Source organism: Culex pipiens, chromosome 3, assembly GCF_016801865.2.
Source record: "Culex pipiens pallens isolate TS chromosome 3, TS_CPP_V2, whole genome shotgun sequence".
In the NCBI taxonomy this organism is placed as follows: domain Eukaryota; kingdom Metazoa; phylum Arthropoda; class Insecta; order Diptera; family Culicidae; genus Culex; species Culex pipiens.
The window spans coordinates 155,020,280-155,047,864 of NC_068939.1; the positions used below are offsets into that span (position 1 = coordinate 155,020,280).

The window sequence follows — 27,585 nt, forward strand, 5'->3', positions numbered from 1 at the left end:
GACTGATGCGTCGGTGTGCCTTCCAAGCAGCGATGCTATGGATATTGTTCAATGTTTCATAAAATTGCCCATTAGGCTTGAACAAATTTTATTTAAATTTTTTATCTCCCCCCTTTCAATGTTGGCCCGAAAAATCAGGGGGCAAAAACAATATTAAGAAAATCAAGAAAATCAAGAAAATCAAGAAAATCAAGAAAATCAAAAAAATCAAGAAAATCAAGAAAATCAAGAAAATCAAGAAAATCAAGAAAATCAAGAAAATCAAGAAAATCAAGAAAATCAAGAAAATCAAGAAAATCAAGAAAATCAAGAAAATCAAGAAAATCAAGAAAATCAAGAAAATCAAGAAAATCAAGAAAATCAAGAAAATCAAGAAAATCAAGAAAATCAAGAAAATCAAGAAAATCAAGAAAATCAAGAAAATCAAGTAAATCAAGAAAATCAAGAAAATCAAGAAAATCAAGAAAATCAAGAAAATCAGGAAAATCAAGAAAATCAAGAAAATCAAGAAAATCAAGAAAATCAAGAAAATCAAGAAAATCAAGAAAATCAAGAAAATCAAGAAAATCAAGAAAATCAAGAAAATCAAGAAAATCAAGAAAATCAAGAAAATCAAGAAAATCAAGAAAATCAAGAAAATCAAGAAAATCAAGAAAATCAAGAAAATCAAGAAAATCAAGAAAATCAAGAAAATCAAGAAAATCAAGAAAATCAAGAAAATCAAGAAAATCAAGAAAATCAAGAAAATCAAGAAAATCAAGAAAATCAAGAAAATCAAGAAAATCAAGAAAATCAAGAAAATCAAGAAAATCAAGAAAATCAAGAAAATCAAGAAAATCAAGAAAATCAAGAAAATCAAGAAAATCAAGAAATTCAAGAAAATCAAGAAAATCAAGAAAATCAAGAAAATCAAGAAAATCAAGAAAATCAAGAAAATCAAGAAAATCAAGAAAATCAAGAAAATCAAGAAAATCAAGAAAATCAAGAAAATCAAGAAAATCAAGAAAATCAAGAAAATCAAGAAAATCAAGAAAATCAAGAAAATCAAGAAAATCAAGAAAATCAAGAAAATCAAGAAAATCAAGAAAATCAAGAAAATCAAGAAAATCAAGAAAATCAAAGAATCAAGAGAATCAGAAATCAAAAGAATAAAGAGAATCAAGAGAATCAAGAGGATCAATCATTCTGGTCATATTTAGATTATTTAGATTATTTTGATCATTTTGATTATTTTGATTATTTTGATTATTTTGATTATTTTGATTATTTTGATTATTTTGATTATTTTGATTCAATTCAATTCAATTCGGTTTTATTTGTGAATAATCAAGATACAATGAGTTCATTTAGGTACGCAACAGAGTTTCGGTGTTCCTTTCAGCTGTGTTTTACATCGTAATTCAATCGAAAAATTATTACTTATAACTATGGAATAGACAAGAGTAAGAAAAAGTTTTCAAAAAACTTACAGAAAGTGCAATGGGAAAAGGATAGATAGAGAGAAAGCTTAAAACTAGATCACAGACAAAAATAATCAATTATAGATGTGCTTGATCATCAGCTCCCCGAGGGCCAGAAATTGCTCCGCCTTGTTACGGCAGCTCCGAAACCGCGTCATCATCTCCCCCGCGAGAGCAAAGAACTCCGGCAGGGTAAAGAGATCTTCCCCGGTGACTCCTTGCTGGGCCGCATCGCCGCTACCGGCAGCGACCACGCTGGCAAACGAACGCCCCCATCCAGGAGGGATCGCTGGGTTGTCCGCTGGAACCGTACGCTGCCCAACTACAGGAACGGCTGCACTCGTACTTCGCTGAGGAGAGTGGGACGCTGCTGCTTTCTTCTTCCTCTTTTCCTGCTCCTCGAGGTAGGCCTTGCGCGCGACGCATCCGCGGTAATTGCCGGTATGGTTGCCGTCACAGTTCGCGCACTTTACGCGCGGCTTAGTTTGTTCGATTATTTTGATTATTTTGATTATTTTGATTATTTTGATAATTTTGATTATTTTGATTATTTTGATTATTTTGATTATTTTGATTATTTTGATTATTTTGATTATTTTGATTATTTTGATTATTTTGATTATTTTGATTATTTTGATTATTTTGATTATTTTGATTATTTTGATTATTTTGATTATTTTGATTATTTTGATTATTTTGATTATTTTGATTATTTTGATTATTTTGATTTTTTTGATTATTTTGATTATTTTGATTATTTTGATTATTTTGATTATTTTGATTATTTTAAATTTTGGTTATTTTGATTATTTTGATAATTTTGATAAAAAAAAATTCAAGAAAATCTGCAAAATTAACAGAATCAACTGAATCAAGAATATGGTGTTGATAATAGAGATACAGGAATTTTGAAAGAAGGTGCATTCTTTTTGTGTCACAAAAGTGCCCATATCTTCTTTATAAGTATGGTTTTGCTAAATTATAAGTAATTTAAAATGTAACTTTTTCGAAGCGAGACAACAGAAAAAACACCAACGATTGTGGTTTCAATTATGAAAGTATTATTGTCATGTTCGTTTCAGTTCTCCTTCGGGACGGAGAATTTCATCAAAACAGTTAATTAACAGCAGAAATTTACAACTTGATGTCGGTACAGCTAAATTAAATTCCAAACGTCGTGAGATCATCATGGGATGGAGTGCAGTTGATTCCGGGTAAACGGGTTTGTATTGTTTGGTTTCGTGTTCCAGGCAGCCGGCCGAGGGGGAGCGGGTCATCCAATTTACAGCACCGTGTAGGCAGCGGCCACCGGGGCGGCGTACGGGTAGGTCGCGGCGTACGGATATCCGGCAGTGTAGGCAGCGGTGTAAGCGTACGGGCTAGCGGTGTAGGCCGCGGTCAGCGGAGCGGAGTACGCGGCCAGAGCCGGAGATGCCACCACCGGGAAGTAGGGCTTGGCGGAAACGCAAGCGATGAGGGCCAGGACGGCGAAGAAGATCTACGAAGAGTTTGAAGGAAATTGTGAGAATTTGAGATTCTTCGTAGAATCTTACAATCGAGAACTTACCACTTTGGCGAACATTTTTGAACGGTTGACAAAATACTTTGCAGTCGGTTTGCAGTGGGTGAACTGTGCTCTCTTCAGCGATTAGAAGAGGATTTTATACCTCCCAAGCCCGCCAGGTGTTCAATACGCGCGAGGTGACCGAATCATCGCCTCGACCTTGTCCTGTCCAACGATACGGTGACCTCTCTTCACGACGACGGTGACTACGAGTTGTGTCCGCGGAACGTGAGCGACCGCAATTCGATCGGGTAATGGACACCGCATCGCATCGTCTCCATCGAAATTAGCATGGAGCACTGCACCGGGACCTTGCGGAGTGTACTGCTAGTTTAGTTGGTTGGACTATGACTAGGCTAAGAATTCTCTGCGAAATTGAAGCTGCTAAGTTTAATAATTGTTTTCATGTTTTGTTAAACAAAAAAACAAATGGACAAAAGGACAAAATTAATTTTGGTCATTTTGGTCATTTAGATTTTATTTTTTTGTCATTTTGGTAATTTTGATTATTTTGATTATTTTGGTAATTTTGGTAATGTTGGAAATTTTGGTAATTTTGGTCAATTTGATCATTATGATTATTTTGATTATTTTGATTATTTTGATTATTTTGATTATTTTGATTATTTTGATTATTTTGATTATTTTGATTATTTTGATTATTTTGATTATGTTGATTATTTTGATTATTTTGATTATTTTGATTATTTTGATTATTTTGATTATTTTGATTATTTTGATTTTTTTGATTATTTTGATTATTTTGATTATTTTGATTATTTTGATTATTTTGATTATTTTGATTATTTTGATTATTTTGATTATTTTGATTATTTTGATTATTTTGATTATTTTGATAATTTTGATTATTTTGATTATTTTGATTATTTTGATTATTTTGATTATTTTGATTATTTTGATTATTTTGATTATTTTGATTATTTTGATTATTTTGATTATTTTGATTATTTTGATTATTTTGATTATTTTGATTATTTTGATTATTTTGATTATTTTGATTATTTTGATTATTTTGATTATTTTGATTATTTTGATTATTTTGATTATTTTGATTATTTTGATTATTTTGATTATTTTGATTATTTTGATTATTTTGATTATTTTGATTATTTTGATTATTTTGATTATTTTGATTATTTTGATTATTTTGATTATTTTGATTATTTTGATTATTTTGATTATTTTGATTATTTTGATTATTTTGATTATTTTGATTTTTTTGATTATTTTGATTATTTTGATTATTTTGATTATTTTGATTATTTTGATTATTTTGATTATTTTGATTATTTTGATTATTTTGATTATTTTGATTATTTTGATTATTTTGATTATTTTGATTATTTTGATTATTTTGATTATTTTGATTATTTTGATTATTTTGATTATTTTGATTATTTTGATTATTTTGATTATTTTGATTATTTTGATTATTTTGATTATTTTGATTATTTTGATTATTTTGATTATTTTGATTATTTTGATTATTTTGATTATTTTGATTATTTTGATTATTTTGATTATTTTGATTATTTTGATTATTTTGATTATTTTGATTATTTTGATTATTTTGATTATTTTGATTATTTTGATTATTTTGATTATTTTGATAATTTTGATAATTTTGATTATTTTGATTATTTTGATTATTTTGATTATTTTGATTATTTTGATTATTTTGATTATTTTGATTATTTTGATTATTTTGATTATTTTGATTATTTTGATTATTTTGATTATTTTGATTATTTTGATTATTTTGATTATTTTGATTATTTTGATTATTTTGATTATTTTGATTATTTTGATTATTTTGATTATTTTGATTATTTTGATTATTTTGATTATTTTGATTATTTTGATTATTTTGATTATTTTGATTATTTTGATTATTTTGATTATTTTGATTATTTTGATTATTTTGATTATTTTAATTATTTTGATTATTTTGATTATTTTGATTATTTTGATTGTTTTGATTATTTTGATTATTTTGATTATTTTGATTATTTTGATTATTTTGATTATTTTAATTATTTTGATTATTTTGATTATTTTGATTATTTTGATTATTTTGATTATTTTGATTATTTTGATTATTTTGATTATTTTGATTATTTTGATTATTTTGATTATTTTGATTATTTTGATTATTTTGATTATTTTGATTATTTTGATTATTTTGATTATTTTGATTATTTTGATTATTTTGATTATTTTGATTATTTTGATTATTTGTTGTTTTGTTCATGTTTTGTTAAACAAAAAGACAAATGGACAAAAGGACAAAGGGTCAAAAGGTCAAAAGGACAAAAGGACAAAAGGACAAAAGGAAAAAAGGACAAAAGGACAAAAGGACAAAAGGACAAAAGGACAAATGGACAAAAGGACAAATGGACAAATGGACAAATGGACAAATGGACAAATGGACAAATTGACAAATGGACAAATGGACAAATGGACAAATGGACAAATGGACAAATGGACAAATGGACAAATGGACAAATGGACAAATGGACAAATGGACAAATGGACAAATGGACAAATGGACAAATGGACAAAAGGACAAAAGGACAAAAGGACAAAAGGACAAAAGGACAAAAGGACAAATGGACAAAAGGACAAATGGACAAGTGTACAAAAATCTATAACGTAGAGTGCTGAAATTTAGATGTTTTGAAGCATTATTTTAAAAAAAATCAATCGTGTGATTTCCTAGAGAACTTTTTCTAAAATGCAACCACCGAAGTGCACCCAATTGATGCAAGCCTATCGAAACTGACAATTTGAGTTGCTGATGTTCAATAGTTGGTTTTTAGCGCACTGCTGTTTACTCAGCAAAGCGCGCAATGTTTCCAACTTGACGTGAACTGATTGCAATAATTTCGTTGCTGTACAGCGAGAATTTTGCACTAGATGAGTTGGGTTTTCAAAGTTCAACAAAAACAACCCCACGGCCAATAACTTCCGTAATCAGACTTAGTCAGGAGTGGTCAATTTTGAGTTCGCGCTCTTCCAAAAAAGGGTTTCAATTCCATTTCCAATAAAATCCCACTTGGCCCCATTAAACTTCTATCTCACGCGGGCCAAAATCGCATGTGCTCCAGAACGTATCGATTAATGAACCCGGGCCCCGGCTTTCATCCCAATCGTACACGCGCGCCATCAATTTCGATGTTCATGACGACTCGTGTATTTCGGCTCCCGGGTCAGGTCCATTCCACACGCCGTTCACGTTTTACGGCACAGGGTTGGACGTGCCGCTGCCACTTGGAGGACACCACACATTGTCACCTCCTCCTCCTGCTCGACCGAAATCAGCTCTATCGGACCAAGCCAGGCCGATACCGAATTGCTCAGTGCTTTCCATATAAATAGCCGGTGGCCACCGACGGAATGGTATCAGTTCCAATCGAACCCAAAGCAACAACGAGAAGTTCAGTCCCGCCGCGCTTCAATCAACCGCAATTTCAATCAAGATGTTCGCCAAAGTTGTGGTAAGTTTCCCTGTACTCCAGTGTTGGGAGTCTCGTGCTCTTGCGAGCGCAGCTCGCCAGTCCCCTTCTAGCTCTAACCCAAAAAACTCCCTCTTTCCCGCTCTAGATCTGCCTGGTCGTGTGCGCCACCCTGACGTCGGCCGCCGTTCTGCCCTTGGCCGCCGCCGGAGTTGTCGCCCCGTACGCCACCTCGTACAACGCGCACACCGTGAACCACAACATTGCGGCGCCGTACGTGGCGGCGGCCGCTCCCCTGGCCACCGCTCGGTACGTGGCCGCTCCAGTTGCCGCGCCCGTGGCCGCCAGATACGTTGCTGCGGCACCGGCTGCTGCTCCGTTGGCGTACGCTGCATCGCCCTACGCGGTCTCCCCGTACAGCTACCCGTACCTGTTCTAAGAAAAAATAATGGGAGTTCTTGAAGGAGGCGCTCTACTAGTCAATGGTGATGATGCTGGACAATAGCTGCTATGAATAAGAAATGTTGTTGAAATTTATATTGGTGAATCTTCTTTTATCCGAAATTATCCTGAAGCGTTCAAAAACACTAAAACAAAACAGAATAATAATTTATATTGATTTTACTGTAAATCAATTTTCAAACCATAAAAAGCCGTATTTTAATAAATGTTTTTATAAAAATTCCTAACCAGTCTGAAAAATAACTGCTTATTTCAAAATTTTCCACAATATCTTCAGATTACAAGCAAACCAAAATTTTTGGCATTTCTAAAACTAGTCAGTTTTGCCTTCCTCACCTTACTGAGGAAAGGCTATAAAATCACTCGAAAAATGAACTTCTTAATTTGACCTCGTAGACCCACCTTCACGTATACCTATCGACTCAGAATCAAATTCTGAGCAAATGTCTGTGTGTGTGTGTGTGTGTAGGGATGTGGGTCTGTGCACCAAAAAATATGCACTCGATTATCTCAGCACTGGCTTAACCGATTTGGACCGTTTTGGTCTCATTCGATTCGTCTTGGGGTCCCATAAGTCCCTATTGAAAATTATGAAGTTTAGTAAAGTACTTAAAAAGTTATGCTAAAAAAACGATTTTGGCGTATGTCCGGAAGATTGTAAAAAGGGTGGTTTTTGTAAGAAACCCTGTCATGTTATACATTTTCAGAAAGATATTAAAAAGACCTTTCCAATGAGCCCAAAACATTGAAGATCTGATAACCCTATCAAAAGTTATTAGCACTTAAGTGTTATTTATACACTTTTTCGAGGCCGGATCTCAGATATTTCAATGAAAATGATGTCCGGGTCCATCATGCGACACATCGTTAGTTAGATAATCGAAAGACCTTTCAAATGAGCCTAAAACATCAAGGATCTGACAACCCTATTAAAAGTTATTGGCACTTAAGTGTTATTTATACACTTTTTAGAGGTTTGATTTCAGATATTGTGATGTAAATATTGTCTGAATCTTCCATGCGAACTATCGTTGGATAGGGTTTTTTTTTAACAGACCTTGCCGATGAGCCAGAAATATTGATGGTCTGCGAACCATATCAAAAGAAATGAGTAATAAAGTTGATTTGTTAAACATGTTAAGGGGGAATGTTGCTATTTTTACTGAATGTATTGACTTTATGAATATGAGGAAGGCACCAACCACCTAAAGGTGGATTAAGTAACGTTTTTATTATAACAAAAGGCTTATTTCACATAAATAAATTTAAAAAAATATTCATTTTAAATTTTTACTATCTTTTAACCATTGCCATTCTGTTTTTTTTCCGAAGTGACCAAATAGTTTCCTATAAATGTGCCTCGAAATCTGCCTCAAAAAATTAGGGGGCAAAAAAATATTGCTAAAACTTTAAATTTGTAAAGGAAAAACTTGTACAATAGGTTGTAAACTATTCACAATACATTGAATAAGGTATTTTTTTGTATTTTTTAGATAGTTTTTAAGCTTTTTACAAACTGACCCTACATAAAAAATTAACGCAACAATTTGGAAAAAACTGATGTTTTCATGAATTTTTAATTTTTTTGAAATTGTTTGACAGTGCCATGACTGTTACAACGTATTTAAAATTTTGTGATACTTTTTGTTTCTAAAGCATTCAAAATTTCAAAATTTTCTATTTCTTCCCAAAAAATATTAACAAATTTGAAGTGTAGACTAACATTTCAAAAATTGTCTTAAATTTAAACATATACGGGTCATTCCAGGTCAACTGGGTACACTTTTGAACTCGACCTTCACCGATTCGGACCAAACTTGGAGGGAACGTTCATCTATCGATAGTTAACAGAAATGGTGCTGATTGGACCATCCCTCTATTTTTGGCACCGCTCTCTTTTTTGTAGATTTTCTTAAAAACTTTTTTTTCTTTTAATCATAACTTTGCAATTATTTGAGCAAAAGTCTTTTTACAGGTTGCATTTCATAGAAAATTGTTCAAGGAATTCGATAAAAATAAAATTTTAACCCTTAAATGCCCCCTAATATTATATTATAACGTTTTATGTGTTAAAATTCAGTTTTGTCCAATTCCTTATAAATTTTTTTAAATTTTAACACCATCGTGTTACCCGGACAATTTTACATAATAATCAATATAGACCTCAAACTAAAATGAACTATTGGCAAGAAACAGCGATTTTACTGAAAAAAGTTTGATTTTGTGCAGCACTCGGAAGTACATGATGTACTTTTCAACAAAAAGGGATAAATTCCGGATAGTTAGGTTTTTATATGTGAGAAACTTATTTCGGATTTGAATTCATCGGACAGAGTGCTGCGCAAAATCAAACTATTTTCAGTAAAATCGCTGTTTCTCGCCAATAGTTCATTTAAGTTTGAGGTTTACATTGATAACTATGTAAAATTGTCCGGGGAACACGATGGTGATAAAATGAAACAAATAAAAACATAAGAAATTGGTCAAAACTGAATTTAAATACTTAAAACGTTAAAATATAAAATTGGGGGGCATTTAAGGGATAACATTTTATTTTTATCGAATTCCTTGGACAATTTTCTTTACAATGCATCCTGTAGAAAATCTTTTGCTCAAATAGCTGCAAAGTTATGATTATAAGAAAAAAAAGTTTTTTAGACAATCGTCAAAGAAGAGGGTGGTGCCAAAAATAGAGGGATGGTCCAATCAGCACCAAACTTAGGAATTTAAATCCTTTGGACTTTGGATATGTTTCTCGCACCAATAAACGGAAGTTTCTTTTAATTATATTTTATTAGTACATAATTTTGATTTATTTAATGTTTTTGTAATGTTTGTCCAATTCTTTTTTAAAGGTCGAGATATTTCGACTTTTTTTCAACAAATTGAAGCAGTAGATTTGATGTTAGGTTATTTGATGTTAAATTATTCTGTAAAAAAAATAATTAGAAAAATCGGGTAAAGAAAAGATGCAAAACACTTAAATGGCTATAGCCATGAAAATGAATTTTGGTAAATTTCCAAATTGTGACCTTTAGCGGTTAATGGCACAAGCTTTCGAATGATCTCTGTTTGAAAATTTATTTCTTTGAAATTAAACGTATTTGCTGAAAAAAGTAAAAAAAAATCATTCAAAAATAGTTTTATCCCTTTTACTAATCCAAAATTGTGTAAGAAAAATTTATGCGAATACAGAAATCGCACATATTTTTCATAAAAAGGCTTTAAAAATCAAGCTCTGAGTTCATGTTTTCTAACCAAAGTTTAATCAAAAGAATGCATCGAAATTCACAAATGAAATACTTGGGATTTAATTCCAAGGCAAAACCAAACCCTTTGCAAAATGTATTAAGACTTCTGAGTAAAGCATTTTTTCCAAAAGCAAACCTTAAACCTTTCATTTTACAAAAAAAGGCAAACATTATAAAATAGCGAAGGTAAACTAACTTAAATCTGTAAAAAAATAGATTTGAATAAAAACGCTTATTTAACAGGACATTACAAATGATTTGGTTGCAAAACATCTTTATTTGTATTTCATATTCATTTCTTTTATTTATAATATATAATCTATATATATAAAAAATATCGACGGTTTTGTTCGAACGCGAATCAGTTCAATACGGAGCGTCGGATCGAGGTGCTCTTTGTTGCGTTGGGTTCGTATAAGTCCAAGGAAGGTTCTTACGCCAAAAAATTACAACTTTGGTCACTCTGGAACCGATTCCGGAAAATCTGCAGATTGTATGGGAAAAGTTACGTAAAATCAAATTTTGATCACAGGAGGATGAAGAAGCAAAAAAGTTAAAAACGTCAACAAACGAAAAAAAAGGCAGAACGAAGTTTGTCGGGTAAGGCTTGTGATTTATATTTGTGTGAAAATACTATCCTAAGCTGAGATGTTGACTACCTTCGAACAGCTGATTAATTCAAAGTAGGAAACAGAGTTTGCTGGTGTTCAAAAAATTGAGTAAATCTACATAAAGAAAAAAGTTACAAAATAACCTTCAAAATAATATTGGTTTTAAATTATTTAAAAAAAAACACACACACACACACACAAAGAGAATTGCAAATTTGAAAGATAACCAAGCATTTTTTATATTTTTTTTAAATTGTCGAAATTGAACTAAAAATTATGAGCTAGCTTATAGCAGCTTTGAAATAATAAAAAAACAGTGCGAAAAAAGTTACAAAATTTCCCTACAAATATAAAAAAAATATTAAAAAAATGTTGCAAAAAAAAAGTTACAAAATTTCCCTACAAATATGAAAAAAATAAGAAGAAAATGTTGCATTGGCTTATGACAAAAATAGGCCAAAGAGAAATAAATTAATCAGAATCTTCTCACCTCTATACACAAAACTATTGTTTTTAGCAACTATAAAGAAACCATTAAATTTCCTGCTAGATGCTTATTTGTGTTTGTATTTAGTTAGCGTGTGTATACAGAACAAGAATAACCACAGCTTGAAATAACTTCTTGTGGAAGGCAATAGACTCGATCGTTTGTTCAGCTAGTTGTTGTCTTACTTTTCCACTTACACTAATTAACTGCACTGTAAAATTTAAAATTTTAAACTTATTGAATCAAGGATATGCGTAAATGATTAAAAAGCCAGGCTTGTAAACTTATTACAATCAATATACAAAGTCAAAATTTAGTATACCTTTTAAATATTTTTCACGATAAATGATAATAATAATAATAATAATGATTTTTATCGATAAATCAATATTTTTCTATCTGTAGTGTTAACTTCCTCTTCAATGCTTTTCGCATACATTAACACCTCCAAATCGTTGTTTTTTTATGTGATCTCTTTTTTGTTACTTAATGTTTCTCCATGTTTTTAAAGTTGTAAGGTATTAAATTTGTTACAACTAAACAAGTTTAAACTTTGACTTTGTACTTCTCAAATTTCTCTTTTTGCACATTTCTTATTTTTCCTGTGCTTAGGCTGGTACAAATATTTAAAAAAGTTTTTGTCATTTTTATTCGAAAAATTGATAATTTAATCTTTTCCTAGCTTTTTAATGATCAGAAATTGGTTCGAACCTGTTTTTTATTGGTAATTTTTCTTTGCAATGTCAAGAGCTTAAAAAAAAGTTTGAATCGAGTAACTGATAAAAGCCTCCCCACCCTGCACAGCGTGACCTCGTTCCTTCCGCTCGTTTACTTACTAAGTTATGTGCCACCCACACTGTGTTGTACAGCCAGCATAAAAGAAACCGCCACGATGAAGAGATGATGATTTTGAACACACTTGTTTCCAATATCGAATTCCGGGGCGAACGGTACTCTTCTTCCTCTACATCATGAACTTACTGGTGGAGAACGCTGGGTGGAAATTAGGGGAAGGGGGGTTGTCTTTTGAACATTCCTTGGAGGAAGTTGACTGCACTTGTTTTCTAAAAAAACACATACACACACACACACACACACACACACACACAAACACGAAAATTGCTGCTCATACACGTAGGTGCTAAACTTTTGTGAGTTTTTCGTTTTTATTTTCCCATGATCTTTCATGGGAAGGAATGGAGGAGTAGGTGGGAAATGGGGCGGTTTCGGGAGGAAAAACTTCATAAACAGTTCGTTATAAATAAGTGTTTTACGGTGTGTAGAGTGAGTACCGGTCGTCGGTGTGTGCCTTGCAAGTACCTACTGCACTGTAAAAAAAAGTCTAGTAGGTTGAACTTTCAATTGTAACTGTGCTTCTTGAAAAAAAAAAAATGTTGACCAAAAAAAGAGAATTACTCAGAAAATAGATTATTTTTTGAATTTTTTCACGTGTGCACCCAAAGTGAATATGATGGTATTCAGCTGGTGGTGGTGCGATGTATGAGGCGTAAAGTGGTTCACCAAAAATAACGACCAAATTGTTACCGGTAATGGCCAAATTGGAACCGGGGTTGGGGGCGATTGTGTGGCCAGAGAAGCCGGGTGGCATAAGTTTTGTGGGCTATCAATTTCATGCTCAAAAGGTTAAAAGTCAGCCCCCGAAAGAGCCATGTTGCGAGACCAGATGCAACCGATCATGTGGAAGCCGTATTTTCTTCAACTATAACACATGTAGAACTGGTAAAAACATGTTATTCTAGGGAGACATTTTGGAGCAAATAGTGGATGAATGTGTAAAATAGAATAAACAGAATAGATACAGAAAATTTCCATTTTAGAAAAAACCATGCCGATTGTTTTCTTTAATTATTACAAAATATTATATTTTTTATCAAATTTCGTTAGACAACAGATAAGCACAGAAAAAAAATAAACATGGGCAACTTTTGAGCAGAAGAGAAGCATAAACAAAATATTTTTTCACGGTAAAATCATATTTACAATTGATATAATTCTATCACAAATTCAAAGAGAAAAATTACATTTTATATATTTTGTTTTGCAAAGTATCATTTCATTTTGTTTTATGAAATTGCAAATTGGCACTCACAAATCCTTATTCCATCTGTTTGTTCCTCTATGAGAGGCTTTATATAAGCCTCCACTGGTCCAATCTCCGAAGTTTTAAAGCAAATTTATAGAAAATTTTCTGATGTTTTCGAACAAAGTTTCAGGTTAAAAAATCACAAGTTTCATAAACAAATTTTAGGTGGAAATCAGCCATGCCAGATATACAGATAAATCTGTATTTTACAGATTTTTCGATCCCAAAAATCCTAAAAATCTGTATAAACAGATTTTTTTTAAAGCGGTTTTATTTAAAAGTTTCAACAATTTAGTTATTAATTTATGCTTTAATATGATTAAAAAGCTTTAATCTGTTGTTAAAAGTATCAAAATGTCTTCTATGGCTTCGAATTCGACAAGATACAGATAAAATACAGATTTATTTTTAAAAAAATACAGATCTCCCTCAAAATAATCTGGCAACGTTGGTGGAAATAAGTTCAAAACAGTGCACTTTATAAGAACAAAGTATAAGGCGCTTTTTGATAACCATTTTGATTTCGTATCAAAAAGTGAAGTCAAAAAATGTGTTTGATCAGAATGGTTATATTCATAATAACACACAACAAAAAATGTTGATTACTTTGTGCTCTTTATAGCTCAAAAGATGGCATTATTGGCCTTATGATTTTTTTAAATTGTGTTTTTTGGAAAATCAGAAAGTTAACCCAACTTTGTTTTGACTTCTGTTATTCATATGAAATCAAATTGGCAATCAAAAAGTACTTTTGAATTTTTTTATTCCTAATTTTTTTTCGAAAGGATGAGAATGTTTCCAATAATTTCCAAATTTACTCTGGTTGCTGAAATATGATCTATTTTCAATGTTAAAAAATGAAAAATTTGTGATTTTTTTCTGATTTCTGCGAGAAAAATATTATTAAAAATTGTGGAAACAACTCTAACATATTGGATATTCGACCTTTCCTAAATTTACAAAATATTTTGCAGGAAAAAATTTAAAATTACACAAATGTTTCATTTTTTTACATTGAAAATAGGACCATTACACAGAAAAAAATCATGGTAAAATTTCATCTAAAAAGGGGTACATCTTTTATGTCAGAAAAAATGTGTAGTTTTGCCTCTGAAAATGTGTAATTTTACCACTATTCTGGTATAATGACGCTTTTCAGTCTAAATTGAGGTAAAATTACGTCATAAATGAGGTAATATTCAACCTATATATAGCGGAATTAAAAGGAACAACTCCTCTTTTTTGTATAAAAAAAAAAAACAACTTTTTCAAAACCTTAACCAGACGCCAAATTTGATGCCCATGCTTAAATAAAAAAAATGAAAAAAAAATAGATTTTGGGAAATTCAATTAAAAAAAAAGTTTATTAAAAAACGAAAAAGTCCTCTAATCTCTAATCTCTAATATAACACAAACGCAGCCAGTCCGATGAAAGCATGCTGAAAAGTAGGGCGTCCAATTTTCCCGGGTTTTAAATTTCCCGGGAAACGAGAAAAATATTTTTGGAATCCCGGGAATTTCCGGGATCCCGGGAAATTTTTAAAACAGTCATAAAATCTATGTTTTTAGTATATTTGTTTTGTTTTATTTACTTAAAATAATAGAACTAGCTCAATAATTTTAATTGGTGAAAATCTACACTTCAATCTAAACTAGAACGACAGTTTTTAAATAGCTTAAAAGAAATTAAAAATTGATCTATTTTTAATTTTTGATGTGCATTGGATTTTAAATTAACTACATTTTATCCAATCTATCAAATGTATCCGATGTGATTAAAATAAAAATAATTAAATATATATTTTTTTTATATTTAAAAAGCTTCAAATTTTATTGAAAATGTAAAAAAAAAACGAAATGCGAAAACAATGTAAAATTTTAAGTAATTTTTGAATTTCATGTTTTATACAAAATATATTTACAAATTATCTATAAGATACTATTGCCAACTAGGAAAATTGGGACTACAGTCTGAATAGGTAATGGAGATTTTAGAGCAATAAATTTGGAAATCGGTGTACTAATTGCTTTGTTATGTTCCTGTTCAAACCGAATTCGTTCAAAACATTATGCAGAAAAATTGCTCAAATAGCTGTCTTAATTCGTAACATTTGTCTTGATTTAAACAATATAACAGTGTCTTATGAAAAAAAAAAATTAATATGTTTTTTTCCAAATAAAAAATCATAAATATACTACCATTTTTGGCTTTTGGGTGTTTTTAAAACCGCTTTGAGTCAGGGATATAAAAAAACCTCAAATAACAAATAATGAAAATTTAGGACCTTTTAAAAAAAAAGCATCAGATATATGCCGAATACAAATTTTAATGCTTTAAAATTCTTATCCATTAATAAATATTCAACTTGTCATCAATTTCCTAATCCAAATCTAAATTTGCAGACCAAAATTTGTTTTTTTTTGGGAATTCCCGGGACAAATTATAAGAAATCCCGGGATTCGGGAATTCCCGGTTTTGGAAAAATCCCGGGAATTTTGTTCCGGAAATTCCCTGGATGGACGCACTACTGAAAAGTATTGTGATTTTCCTATTTTTTCTGAAAAGTCCTTATTAATACCTACAATGCTTTCTAAGACATCAAATCGATCAGAAAATCCCTTCAAAAGATACAGATTTTCGAATATTTACGTACCATTTTGGAATGAACATATGCTTGACTTGTATGGAGCCTTGTATGGGTGAACCAATGACACAAAATGGCTTCTTTGGACATAGGGAAGGCCCCAACAAATTTGAGCCAATTAAAAATAATATAATATAATATAATCTATTTCCGGTTTTGGTGGAGAATTGCTCATTTTCAAAACATTCTATATCAGGCCTGCCCAACCTTTTCGGCTCAATTTTCACATTTTTGATCGTCAATTTTTTCATAGTTTCTGTTCGGGTGGTAATAAAACCAACTTTTGTGAGCAGTCTTTTGACAGCTACAAAACTGCAAAAGGTAAGTTTATTTAGTTTTAGTTTACAGTTTTGTGTCTGTGTTACTTACTAAATTAGTCTTCCTTTCCAACGATAACCTCTTCCTTTCCTTCACTCCTACAACTCCTCTCCTTTCCTCTCCTCTGTCCCACTTCCTACATTGTTGTGTAATTTATATTAATAATTTGTTTGTTTTCCATTTCAGGTTCACTTACAGGTCAAAGTCACTGTACAATGTTGTGCTAAGTGACGGTACGGCGGCGGAGCAGCTTTGTGGTCTTCAACGTTGCTGGGTAAGTATTTATGTTAAGTTTAAACCTCATTCATCACTAACTACGTTTCTTTACTTACAGGTGTGCTAAGTTTAAGCTGTTTCAATAAATTCAACTTTGAAAACGCCTACAACACAATATTTTCCCCGAACAGATCCGAACAACAACATCTCCACACGATCGCACTTTTGCCGAGTAAAATGGAGTTTTTTAAGGTTTGCGTGTTGCCACTGTGTGTCACACACGCACTTGTTTTTGTTTCTTCTCTGCTTTCACGCGCGTTGACAGTTTAGGCGGAGTCGGCCTATTACACCGCCGGTTCTACACCGTATGACAGTGTGGCCATCTCAGCGGTCGTAACACCCCAGCCCGTAACATCCGTCGGGCCATCCGGTGCGTCGGATTTACCAGAAACTTTCAAAACCGCTGTGTTCGCCGCTTCTCGTCCACCTTCCTGCTCCTGCGACAACTTGTAGACCTCTTCTTGATCATTGCTGACGCCTACCACGCCTTGCTCGCCGTTGACGGAACTTGAGTTCGTCGCCTTGCCGACGTTTCCATCCGTCAGCTTCTGCGTGTCGTCCAACTCTTGCAGGTTCTTCTCTTTGACTCGCTTCTCGATGACGTTGGTGTTGACCGTTAAAGGCTTACCTCCGACTTCTTCGAGATTTTGCGTCACCTCTGTTTCCGCTGTGCACCCTCCTGCTTTCTTCCTGGACAGAAGTCCAATATCTGGGTTGCGCAAAGGGGTGCCGTGGTTTTGGTACGGTCTTGGCCTCAGCTTCCCCAGAAAAAAGTCGTCCTGTGCCTTCGTCCACATCTCGATCAAGTTTCCCGTCTTAACTTTCAAGCAGTCTCGGTAGACCACTTGAAGTTCCACATCGATTCCACTATCGTGCATGGATCCGCTTGCAGACGTTCTCGTGCAACCAGCGGATGACTTCGCCCATGATCTTGGCCCAGGATCTGCCGGACCATGCTGATCACACGCCACCGAATCTAGCAGTGGGCTGTGATCCTTTGGTTTGTCCGGATCTTTCGCCGTCGCTTGGTGCTGGCTCGCTGTAGCTGATTTTGCCAGTTGACCCCTGTCGGCCGCCAAAACGCTGCAATCCTGTGCCGAAAGTTCTTCTGCTTTGATCCACCGGTTGCAGCCGCCAGCTGTGCTCACCATGAAGGCCAACCCATTTATTCGCGTTATTCCTGGCCTCCCGCAATTCGTGACAGCCGTCCGCTGACTAGCGAGCATCTCTAGTACAGCTCCGAGTTCCATTAGTACTGCTTTCGCACCAACAATCAACGCGACAGTGGTTGCCTCGTCCGCGAACGCTGTGTCACCGTGATGCGGAACAATTCGCAAACCCTTGAGCATGCTGGTGCTACCCGTGCGTGTGACGGGACGAGCCCCCAGGATGCGAGGCTTTTGGCGTGCGACGTCCTGACCGCGTACTTCCAGCAAGCATTCGACCACATCGCCAAGCATCCAGTTCACGATGATCTTCGTACGCTCGTCGTCGAACAACTCCTCCGTTCCCTGACAGAACCGCAACCGGCAATCGTGGCGCACTCTTGGTTGCATTTGGTTGGCCCTGCTCAGGCTGGAGCTGCCCTCCTCCCGACAGCAGAGGTTCGCGTCCTCTATCTGCCTTCTTCTATTTGCTCCGGCTATCTTGTCCGGCTTATTTCTCGACGAAAAGTTGTTCATTTCCGCCTTCTTCGTTGCCCAGAGCCGTTCCTCCTTATTTGGAAGTACGCTAGCTGGGTCTTCAATCGCGAGCGGATTCACCAGCGTGACATCCGTCGCTTCCGTGCGCTCGTACAGTTGATCCGCTGTATTTTCGAGCGTTGTGAGCGTTGCAAGCTTGCCGTTCGCCACTGAATGCTCATGTCCGCGCGTACTCGCCGGATGGCTTCGTTGCAGCGGTTCCGGATGATCCACCACTTGCCGTAGCTTCTCGATGACCGGCTGGGACAAATGAGGCGAACAGTGTCCAGTGTCTTGCACCGCACCTTTGAGTCGGTACCGAAGCTTCGCAGGATTTTGTCCGTCCGACACTCCACAGGCTTCTGAGGATTCTTGTTGCGCTCCGTAGGACTTTGGCAACGGTTTTGGGTCGTTCGGGTAGCAAGGGAACTTTCTGGTAAGCCCCCCGCCCGCGGCCAATTGTGCCTTCTCAAGCCCGGAACCTTGCTGCCCCAGCCCGTATAGAGTTCTGCTGACGTCTTGCTTGTTCAGCTTCGCACCGCTCTCGCCGGCGTCCTTCACGCGACTTTTCGTTCTTCCGCCGTGGTCCTCACTCGTCTCCGACGAGCTTTCGTCGCGCTCGATCTTCTTCTCGTCTTCTGCCTCTTCCTCACTCGTCAAGTCGACGACTTGAGGACATTGCAGGATCTTCTCGAAGCCATACTTGGTAAGCTCCAGCTGCTCGTCGATGAGAGACGACCTCCTTTCGAACGAACTCTGCAATACTGCCATTCGCCTCGCGTGGTTCGCCTTATTCTTCCGCTCAAGCTCCAAGTTGGCTTCTTGCCGCCGCATTACCTTCCGGATTGCTTCGGCCATCTTGTCTTCCTTCTCCCGCAGCTCGCGATCGATCTGCGCTTGCCTTTCCGCCAGCTCCAACTCGATCTCGATCTGCTTCTCCCGGATCCAACGTTCCGCGTCGAATTCTTCCGCTTGCCCAACCGCAGGACAATCCATTTCGATCGCCGCATCTGGTTGTTCGCGAGCTTGTTCGGCTGAATCGTCGGGATTGTTCCGACAACCTTCCGGGCAGTACCACTCCGTGTCCGCCGCCGTGTTGTCCACGCAGCGGGAGTGGTATGTCTGTTCGCAGTAGCTGCAGGTGATAATTTCCTCCGCATCGGTGAAGTCGAAGTCTAGAGTTTTTTTTGATTAGGTCCTATAAACATATGAAAGACAATAGTTTATTGGTCCTTTTCAAAAAAAACTCTGGAAGTGATCGTCAGCCATCGTGGAGAGGATACCGAACCCTTAATTTATTTTGTAGTTTGTTCGGGTGGTAATAAAACCAACTTTTGTGAGCAGTCTTTTGACAGCTACAAAACTGCAAAAGGTAAGTTTATTTAGTTTTAGTTTACAGTTTTGTGTCTGTGTTACTTACTAAATTAGTCTTCCTTTCCAACGATAACCTCTTCCTTTCCTTCACTCCTACAACTCCTCTCCTTTCCTCTCCTCTGTCCCACTTCCTACATTGTTGTGTAATTTATATTAATAATTTGTTTGTTTTCCATTTCAGGTTCACTTACAGGTCAAAGTCACTGTACAATGTTGTGCTAAGTGACGGTACGGCGGCGGAGCAGCTTTGTGGTCTTCAACGTTGAGGTGTGCTAAGTTTAAGCTGTTTCAATAAATTCAACTTTGAAAACGCCTACAACACAATATTTTCCCCGAACAGATCCGAACAACAACATCTCCACACGATCGCACTTTTGCCGAGTAAAATGGAGTTTTTTAAGGTTTGCGTGTTGCCACTGTGTGTCACACACGCACTTGTTTTTGTTTCTTCTCTGCTTTCACGCGCGTTGACAGTTTAGGCGGAGTCGGCCTATTACACCGCCGGTTCTACACCGTATGACAGTGTGGCCATCTCAGCGGTCGTAACAGTTTCATTTTTTCATAGTTTCTTTGATCGAATCGGTTCTCAGATGACCAGTGAACATAACTTTATCAAAAGTTTGAAAAAATATTTTTACAAGTCGTTTTTATTTACATTTTACGTCAAAAATCAATCCGGCCCGCAGGACGGACCAATTTTTCACTTAAAACTTACATAAAAACGACCTGCAAGTTCCAGACTTTTATCAAAGTTATGTTCACTGGACATCTGAGTACCGATTCCATCAATGAAACTATGAAAAAATCAACAATTGTAATTTTGACGATCAAAAATGTGAAAATTGAGCCGAAAAGGTCGGACAGGCCTGTTCTATATAGACGAATGGATGATGAAAGATGGCTCACAGATTTGCTCTGATAAAAACTTAACTTTATTTTTTTAAGGGGGTGCTGAAGGGTTGACGTTTTTAGTACGCTCAAAAATGCCGATTAGAACATTTTATCACTATCATTTTGTGCAATGAAAAGAAGTCACAACTCAAAAGGAAAAACCATGAAAATATGTTACATTCATTTCAACGCCAAAATCACCACAAAACGGCTCACATCAGCTACTTTAATCTCTGAAAGTACTCGTTCTGTGCCCGTCAACCCGTTTGATGTTTGATAACTTTTACGTTTCCCGATAATCCACCGAATGACAAACTTCGCTCCACACTTCGATACTGCTGCTGCAAGTGACTGCATTCTAAAGTGTTGGCAGCACGTTCCAACACTTCTTGGAGCTGTCACGTGAACGGGGTTTGGCCTCGTGGCAGATTCCCACGTGACATGCTTGGTGCTTGGAGAAGAGGTTGGGAGCACGACCACACGAGATGCAATCTATCTTGATGTGGTCTTCAGGACTCGGTGGGGTTGGTTGTTTGCTGTGCATCAACGACGACGACGACGACGATGTTGTCAAACGAAACCACACAAAACTCAGACTCTTTCGCTTGCTGAAAGTCTCCGCTCTTTCCGGGCACTCTAGAGCTTTGGCAACTTGGCGTGACAGTTTTCCGAATGGTGGTGGATAAACCCCGGGAACGCTGTTGAAGGAGCGGGATTTGCGGAATTTCTGGGCAAACTGACGAGAAGGAGTTTGGTTGGTGCGGTTTACCACCGTCGATACAGAGCTGGCGGTGGGTGGTGCAGCGCGCGCGTTACTCCAGCAACAGTAAATAATTCTTGGATGGTGTTCCTTTCTTGCCACTGAAGCGGTACAAGATTCCTGGTAGAATGTTAGTTTAGTGAGAGATTTGTTGAAGATTCTGGGTTGGAAAAGAAGTTTTCCACCCAAGGCGATGAATCTTAAACTGTGTTACTAGAAGCATTAGTTTGAGTTCTGTGGCGACGACAGACTAAGTTTATTCATCTTCAACACCAGGGGAAGGAAACTAAATTTGCAACCAGAGCGGTATTGCGCTTGGGCAAGATAAATAGAATTATCCCTGCTTTGGGACAATTTAGCAAAACTATAAACATTCAACAGTTTTCTTTGTAACTGTTCAATTAAGACTCTTGTAGATAAAAAATGGGTTTGAAGCATATTTTATACCTTACACTAAACCGGTAGATCAATAATTTAAAAATATGATTCTCTTTAAATTGGTAGATTTAAGTTGTTTTCTTTGAAAACCAGGTTGTATTCAAACTATAAAACTGTTACACCCCATTCGCATGAGCTCCTTATAGCCGATAATCCCTAGCAGAGGTTAATAACAAGAAAAATGCATTTTAGTCAAATTTGAATGGTTGATTGCCTATTAATTTAAAAAATATATTTTTTAATATTTCATACCCACCATTTTGGCCGCCATCTTGAATTTTAAATTTTTAAACCACTTTAGAGTAGTTTAGGGGTCATACCAAAGCTCAACAATATAATTTAATTTATTCGTGATTTGATTATTCGAAGTTTTGATTATCCGAAGTTTTGCCAAGGCCTTCGGATAACCGAGTCTGGACTGTAATACCTTTTTCAATACCAAATTATGGTATTCCAGAACCCTTTTAACTTTGTCTTGCAAGAGCAGAATTTGGTATTATATCAATTTTACTGAATATTCTTTCTATCTTTCAGTTATTCTTTCTATCTTTCAGTTATTCCTCATTATTTTCTTTTCATTCTTTCTTTCATTCTTTCTTTCATTCGTTCTTTCATTCTTTCTTTCATTCGTTCTTTCATTCTTTCTTTAATTCTTTGTTTCATTCTTTGTTTCATTCTTTGTTTCATTCTTTCTTTCATTCTTTCTTTCATTCTTTCTTTCATTCTTTCTTTCATTCTTTCTTTCATTCTTTCTTTCATTCTTTCTTTCATTCTTTCTTTCATTCATTCTTTCATTCTTTCTTTCATTCTTTCTTTCATTCTTTCTTTCATTCTTTCTTTCATTCTTTCTTTCATTCTTTCTTTCATTCTTTCTTTCATTCTTTCTTTCATTCTTTCTTTCATTCTTTCTTTCATTCTTTCTTTCATTCTTTCTTTCATTCTTTCTTTCATTCTTTCTTTCATTCTTTCTTTCATTCTTTCTTTCATTCTTTCTTTCATTCTTTCTTTCATTCTTTCTTTCATTCTTTCTTTCATTCTTTCTTACATTCTTTCTTTCATTCTTTTTTTCATTCTTTCTTTCATTCTTTCTTTCATTCTTTCTTTCATTCTTTCTTTCATTCTTTCTTTCATTCTTTCTTTCATTCTTTCTTTCATTCTTTCTTTCATTCTTTCTTTCATTCTTTCTTTCATTCTTTCTTTCATTCTTTCTTTCATTCTTTCTTTCATTCTTTCTTTCATTCTTTCTTTCATTCTTTCTTTCATTCTTTCTTTCATTCTTTCTTTCATTCTTTCTTTCATTCTTTCTTTCATTCTTTCTTTCATTCTTTCTTTCATTTTTTCTTTCATTCTTTCTTTCATTCTTTCTTTCATTCTTTCTTTCATTCTTTCTTTCATTCTTTCTTCCATTCTTTCTTTCATTCTTTCTTTCATTCTTTCTTTCATTCTTTCTTTCATTCTTTCTTTCGTTCTTTCTTTAATTCTTGCTTTAATTCTTGCTTTCATTCTTTCTTTCATTCTTTCTTTCATTTTTTCATTCATTCTTTCTTTCATTCATACTTTCTTTCATTCTTTCTTTCATTCTTTCTTTCACTCTTTCTTTCATTATTTCTTTCATTATTTCTTTCATTCTTTAAAAAAAATTAAAATTTGAAAAAAGTTGTTGGCTTGCCAATTCAATCAGCATTGTCCAAGACACCAACCTCCAATTTAAAATATTCATTAATATTGAAAAAAAAAGGTATTTTAAGACAACTTAAGTGTAGCACTCTAAACCAAACCAATGATGTTGTGGAAATCCATTTTTAAATTGCGCTTTGTTTGACAACTGCAAATAATTTAAATTTGATTACTTCAGGGTGCGTTCAAACAATACATAACGCAATATTTGACACCCCTCCTCCACGTAACGCTTATCCTTTACGAATTGAAAATTATGCATGAATTGTTACAAAGCAGCGCACCCCCTAGGTCCCTAAGTGAGTAACGTAATTTATGAATGAACCCTTACAAAAGTTGGCAATATGCGCAAATCAGTATTTTGTAATACATATTTTGAGTTTTTACTAAAAATGCCTGGATCTCTTATGCCCATGTTGTAATTTATATAAATTTAAATAGTTTAAATAAATTTAGCAAGACCATTTAAATACTCTCTTCATTCTTTCTTTCATTCTTTCTTTCATTCTTTGTTTCATTCTTTGTTTCATTCTTTCTTTCATTCTTTCTTTCATTCTTTCTTTCATTCTTTCTTTCATTCTTTCTTTCATTCTTTCTTTCATTCTTTCTTTCATTCTTTCTTTCATTCTTTCTTTCATTCTTTCTTTTATTCTTTCTTTCATTCTTTCTTAAATTCTGTATTTATTTCTTTGAAGCTATATTATCTTTTTCTTAAAAAAACTTTTTTCACAAATTTTGTAAATCTGTTGGTTTTAATAATTATTATTGTTTACTTAAGTTATGTTCAATTGCTTAAAAATAGTTGAAAATTATTCGAACCTAACTTTTACAAGATCTTGTCGCTCAATTGCAACCATATTTTGACGGCTCGATTGAAACTCCGAGAGCTACTTTTCGTCTCTTCATATAAGCTCTCAAATCTTTTTCACAAATGTCGAAATTTTGTTTTCTGTAATAGCTTTCATTTTTAATTTACAAAATATTAAACAAGGAACACTAAAAAATTATTTTTGAATTGAATTGATAAAATTATGCACAACATTTTTGTGCAGGTATTCATTTTTTTAAACGGGCACACGGGCTTTCTATAAATATTTTTTGTTTTATAATTCATCATTTTCGCAACGTTATTTGGTCTTGCTAAATTTATTTAAACTATTTAAATTTATATAAATTACAATATGGGCATAAGAGATCTAGGCATTTTTGGTAAAAACTCAAAATATTACAAAATACTAATTTGCGCAAATTGCCAACTTGTGTAAGGGTTCATTCATAAACTACGTTACTCACTTAGGGACCTAGGGGGTGCGCTGCTTTGTAACAATTCATGCATAATTTTCAATTCGTAAAGGATAAGCGTCTCGTGCGTTATGTATTGTTTGAACGTGCCCTGAAGTACTCAAATTTAAATTATTTACAGTTGTCAAACAAAGCGCAATTTTAAATGGATTTCCACAACATTATTGGTTTGGTTTAGAGTACAACACTTAAGTTGTCTTAAAATACCTTTTTTTTTTTCAACATTAACCCTCTACAACCCAACCCCGCCTCTAGACGGGCTTCGATTTAAAAAAACGCCAAAAATCCATTTTTCAACCAATTTTTGACCTTCAAAAAGCATTGGAAAGAAGAACTTTTAAAAATTTGGAAAATTTTAGGGTTGGAAGTTTGACTTGTTTTATGTGACTTTGCCAATGTTTTTAAAAATCTTTTTTTTAGGGGTCAGCTTTGGCTGTGTTTTTTACTAACATTTCCTATATTTTAAGGAAAAAGAAGTATGCAGTAATTTTTCTAGTGCCCCAGACTATGCATCTACGCATTTATTTACAATTTAAATGATAATGGTTCCATTTTATAGCAGAAAATGTGAAAAACATGCAAAAATTGAAAAAGTTACTGTAAGAACATGAAAAAATTAGATAGGCAAAATGTAATGATAGAAGGTGGTAGAATAGGCCAAATACTTCCAAAAACAAACATAAACTAAACAAGATAAATGCAAATTAAAATACTAAAAATGAAACAAGAAAAACATAAAACAAGAGAAGTAAAGTTTTTCATAGAACAAAAGTTGCTCAAAACGACCTCCTGAACACGGGAAAAATAAAAAAATTCGAAAAAAGAATTTGGGCAGTAGAGGGTTAATGAATATTTTAAATTGAAGGTATCAAATTTTAATTTTCCAAAATTTCTTTAAGGCTTGTATGGATTTCACAACATAAGAAAAAAAAATACTCAAATTTTCATAAAGTACTGAAATATATTATTAATTAGAAAATATTTTTAGCTACCTTTACTATCAATGATGTGTTTTAAATGAATTGACAAAGCAATAGAAATTTTGGAATTAAACACGTAAAATATTGAAAATACGAATCTTTTCAAAAGATATTTTTATGGATTTTAGGAACAGATCGTGGATTTTTCAAAAATGGTGATGTTTTGGAGCTTTAGTGTCTTCAGAAGAGTTGTTGTAAATGAAAAGGGGCAACTTTTGGTTTGGGTGAAAATAAGGGTGGTTCACGATTAGGGTAATTTTGAGAATTTAACTTTTCAGGAATATTTTTGGGAATTTTTTATCTTCTAAAAAGTTGTTGGGCTTGCCAATTCAATCAGCATTGTCCAAGACACCAAAATTTTATCTTGTAATCCACGCTTTCTACGAACAAATTTCTAGAAAGCATCTAAACAAACCTCTAGAAAATAGTTTTTTGAACGTGATAATTCAGGGTTACGTTTAAGTGAAAAGTGATAGTTGGGGCACTTTAAGAGCTCTAAAAACCAAACATTTTTATTTTTTGACAAGCCAATTTGGACTTAAGGGTCAAAAGTTACAGCCATTTTAAGGTGAAAAAGATGCAGATTTAAAACTCAAATATCTCGAAAAGGCGCAAGCCAAATTTTAAACGCCTGGTTGCATTTGAAAGAGGAGGTCCAGCACAACAAACGCTGAAAAAATTTCAGGGGTGAAAAAAGAATAGAAAGAACGATGGATTAACATAATCTGTGAATTCCCACTATGCCCAAAACAACGACAATTACTTTTCTTCAACTCAAATCAAAATCCAAAATCCGGAAAACATCTAAGCCACTACAAACGTACAAATCCACCACAAATTGTCACCACAACAATGACAACCGTTCAACGAGCCCCGCAGAACAGAGAAGTGAACGAACGCTTAATTAGCGCTGACCTGGCTTAGTCAGCGAAGAGGTGCCAAATTTAGAACTTCTTCTTCTTCTCACTGCTTCCGAAAACCCATTTGGCACCTGCCGGCGATGGTATTCATGGGATAGGCAGGGAGCAAAGGAGAGGGGCCTTAATTAATCTTACGTCACCCTTCAAGTGACTATGTCGGAGCAACGAATGGTTGGGTTTGATTTGTTGGTCGTTTTGTCGTTTGTTACTAATGGATTGTTTTTTTCCTTTGATGTTTACAGACTTCCTCAAGATTTTTTCTGTTCTTTTTTGTTGTTTGTAATTTGGCCAATAAAAGTTGTTTTGTTTAAATTTATTTTTAATGGTTCTTGACTAAAAAAATTAAGTAAATACGTAAAATCAACGTTCAAATCCAAAAGACTTACGAGCACCTTCCAAGAGGCTCATGAATGACCTCTCACTGTGCCAGAATTCAAGTGGTGTACCAACCTGCAAAGAAAAAAAAAACACAAAAGAAGTGATTAGAACAAGACGACCATGCCAGCAACGATAAATTGCGCTATAGATTGGGGTTATTTATTGCTGCGGGTGAAAGAACACAACTCCTGAGCAAATCGACTACGGACGTCTGAAGAAATGGCCTGTTTTTTTAGGAGGAGGCAGCACAACCCACTCATAAACAAGACAAATGAACTACTGTACCGGGCACAACGGCACACAGACCCACCGCAATGACGTTATAATTGAGTTTGAAATGGAGATTTTTGCCTTTTTTTTGTTGGATAAGGGTAATGGAGCGTACACTTTGTTTAGGGGGGATACCTTACATCCGTGTTTTGCATTTGATTGTAGCAGAGATTCATCATTTTTATGATGTTGACCATCACAGTTCATTTAACAGAACTCAAATATTTTATTTTCTCCTTCATGTCAAACTCAAATTAAT

General features: G+C 34.4%; 3 protein-coding genes across 4 annotated transcripts in view; 1 reads left to right on the forward strand and 2 right to left on the reverse strand.

The window, feature by feature from the left end:
- The window catches only part of LOC120418183 (furin-like protease 1), a 404,647-nt gene that overhangs the window by 310,473 nt on the left and 66,589 nt on the right, over nucleotides 1-27,585 (reverse strand). The window lies entirely within an intron of this gene.
- LOC120418186 (uncharacterized) lies at nucleotides 2,499-3,230 on the reverse strand. The gene is made up of 2 exons (XM_039580487.2): nucleotides 3,028-3,230; nucleotides 2,499-2,958 (listed from the first exon to the last, which is right to left on the reverse strand). The coding sequence occupies exons 1-2, from the start codon at nucleotides 3,040-3,042 to the stop codon at nucleotides 2,743-2,745; spliced, it is 231 nt and encodes a 76-aa protein (XP_039436421.1). The 5' UTR covers nucleotides 3,043-3,230; the 3' UTR covers nucleotides 2,499-2,742.
- LOC120418185 (uncharacterized) lies at nucleotides 6,382-7,037 on the forward strand. The gene is made up of 2 exons (XM_039580486.1): nucleotides 6,382-6,542; nucleotides 6,649-7,037. Exons 1-2 carry the CDS (start codon nucleotides 6,525-6,527, stop codon nucleotides 6,937-6,939), a joined length of 309 nt encoding a protein of 102 aa, XP_039436420.1. The 5' UTR covers nucleotides 6,382-6,524; the 3' UTR covers nucleotides 6,940-7,037.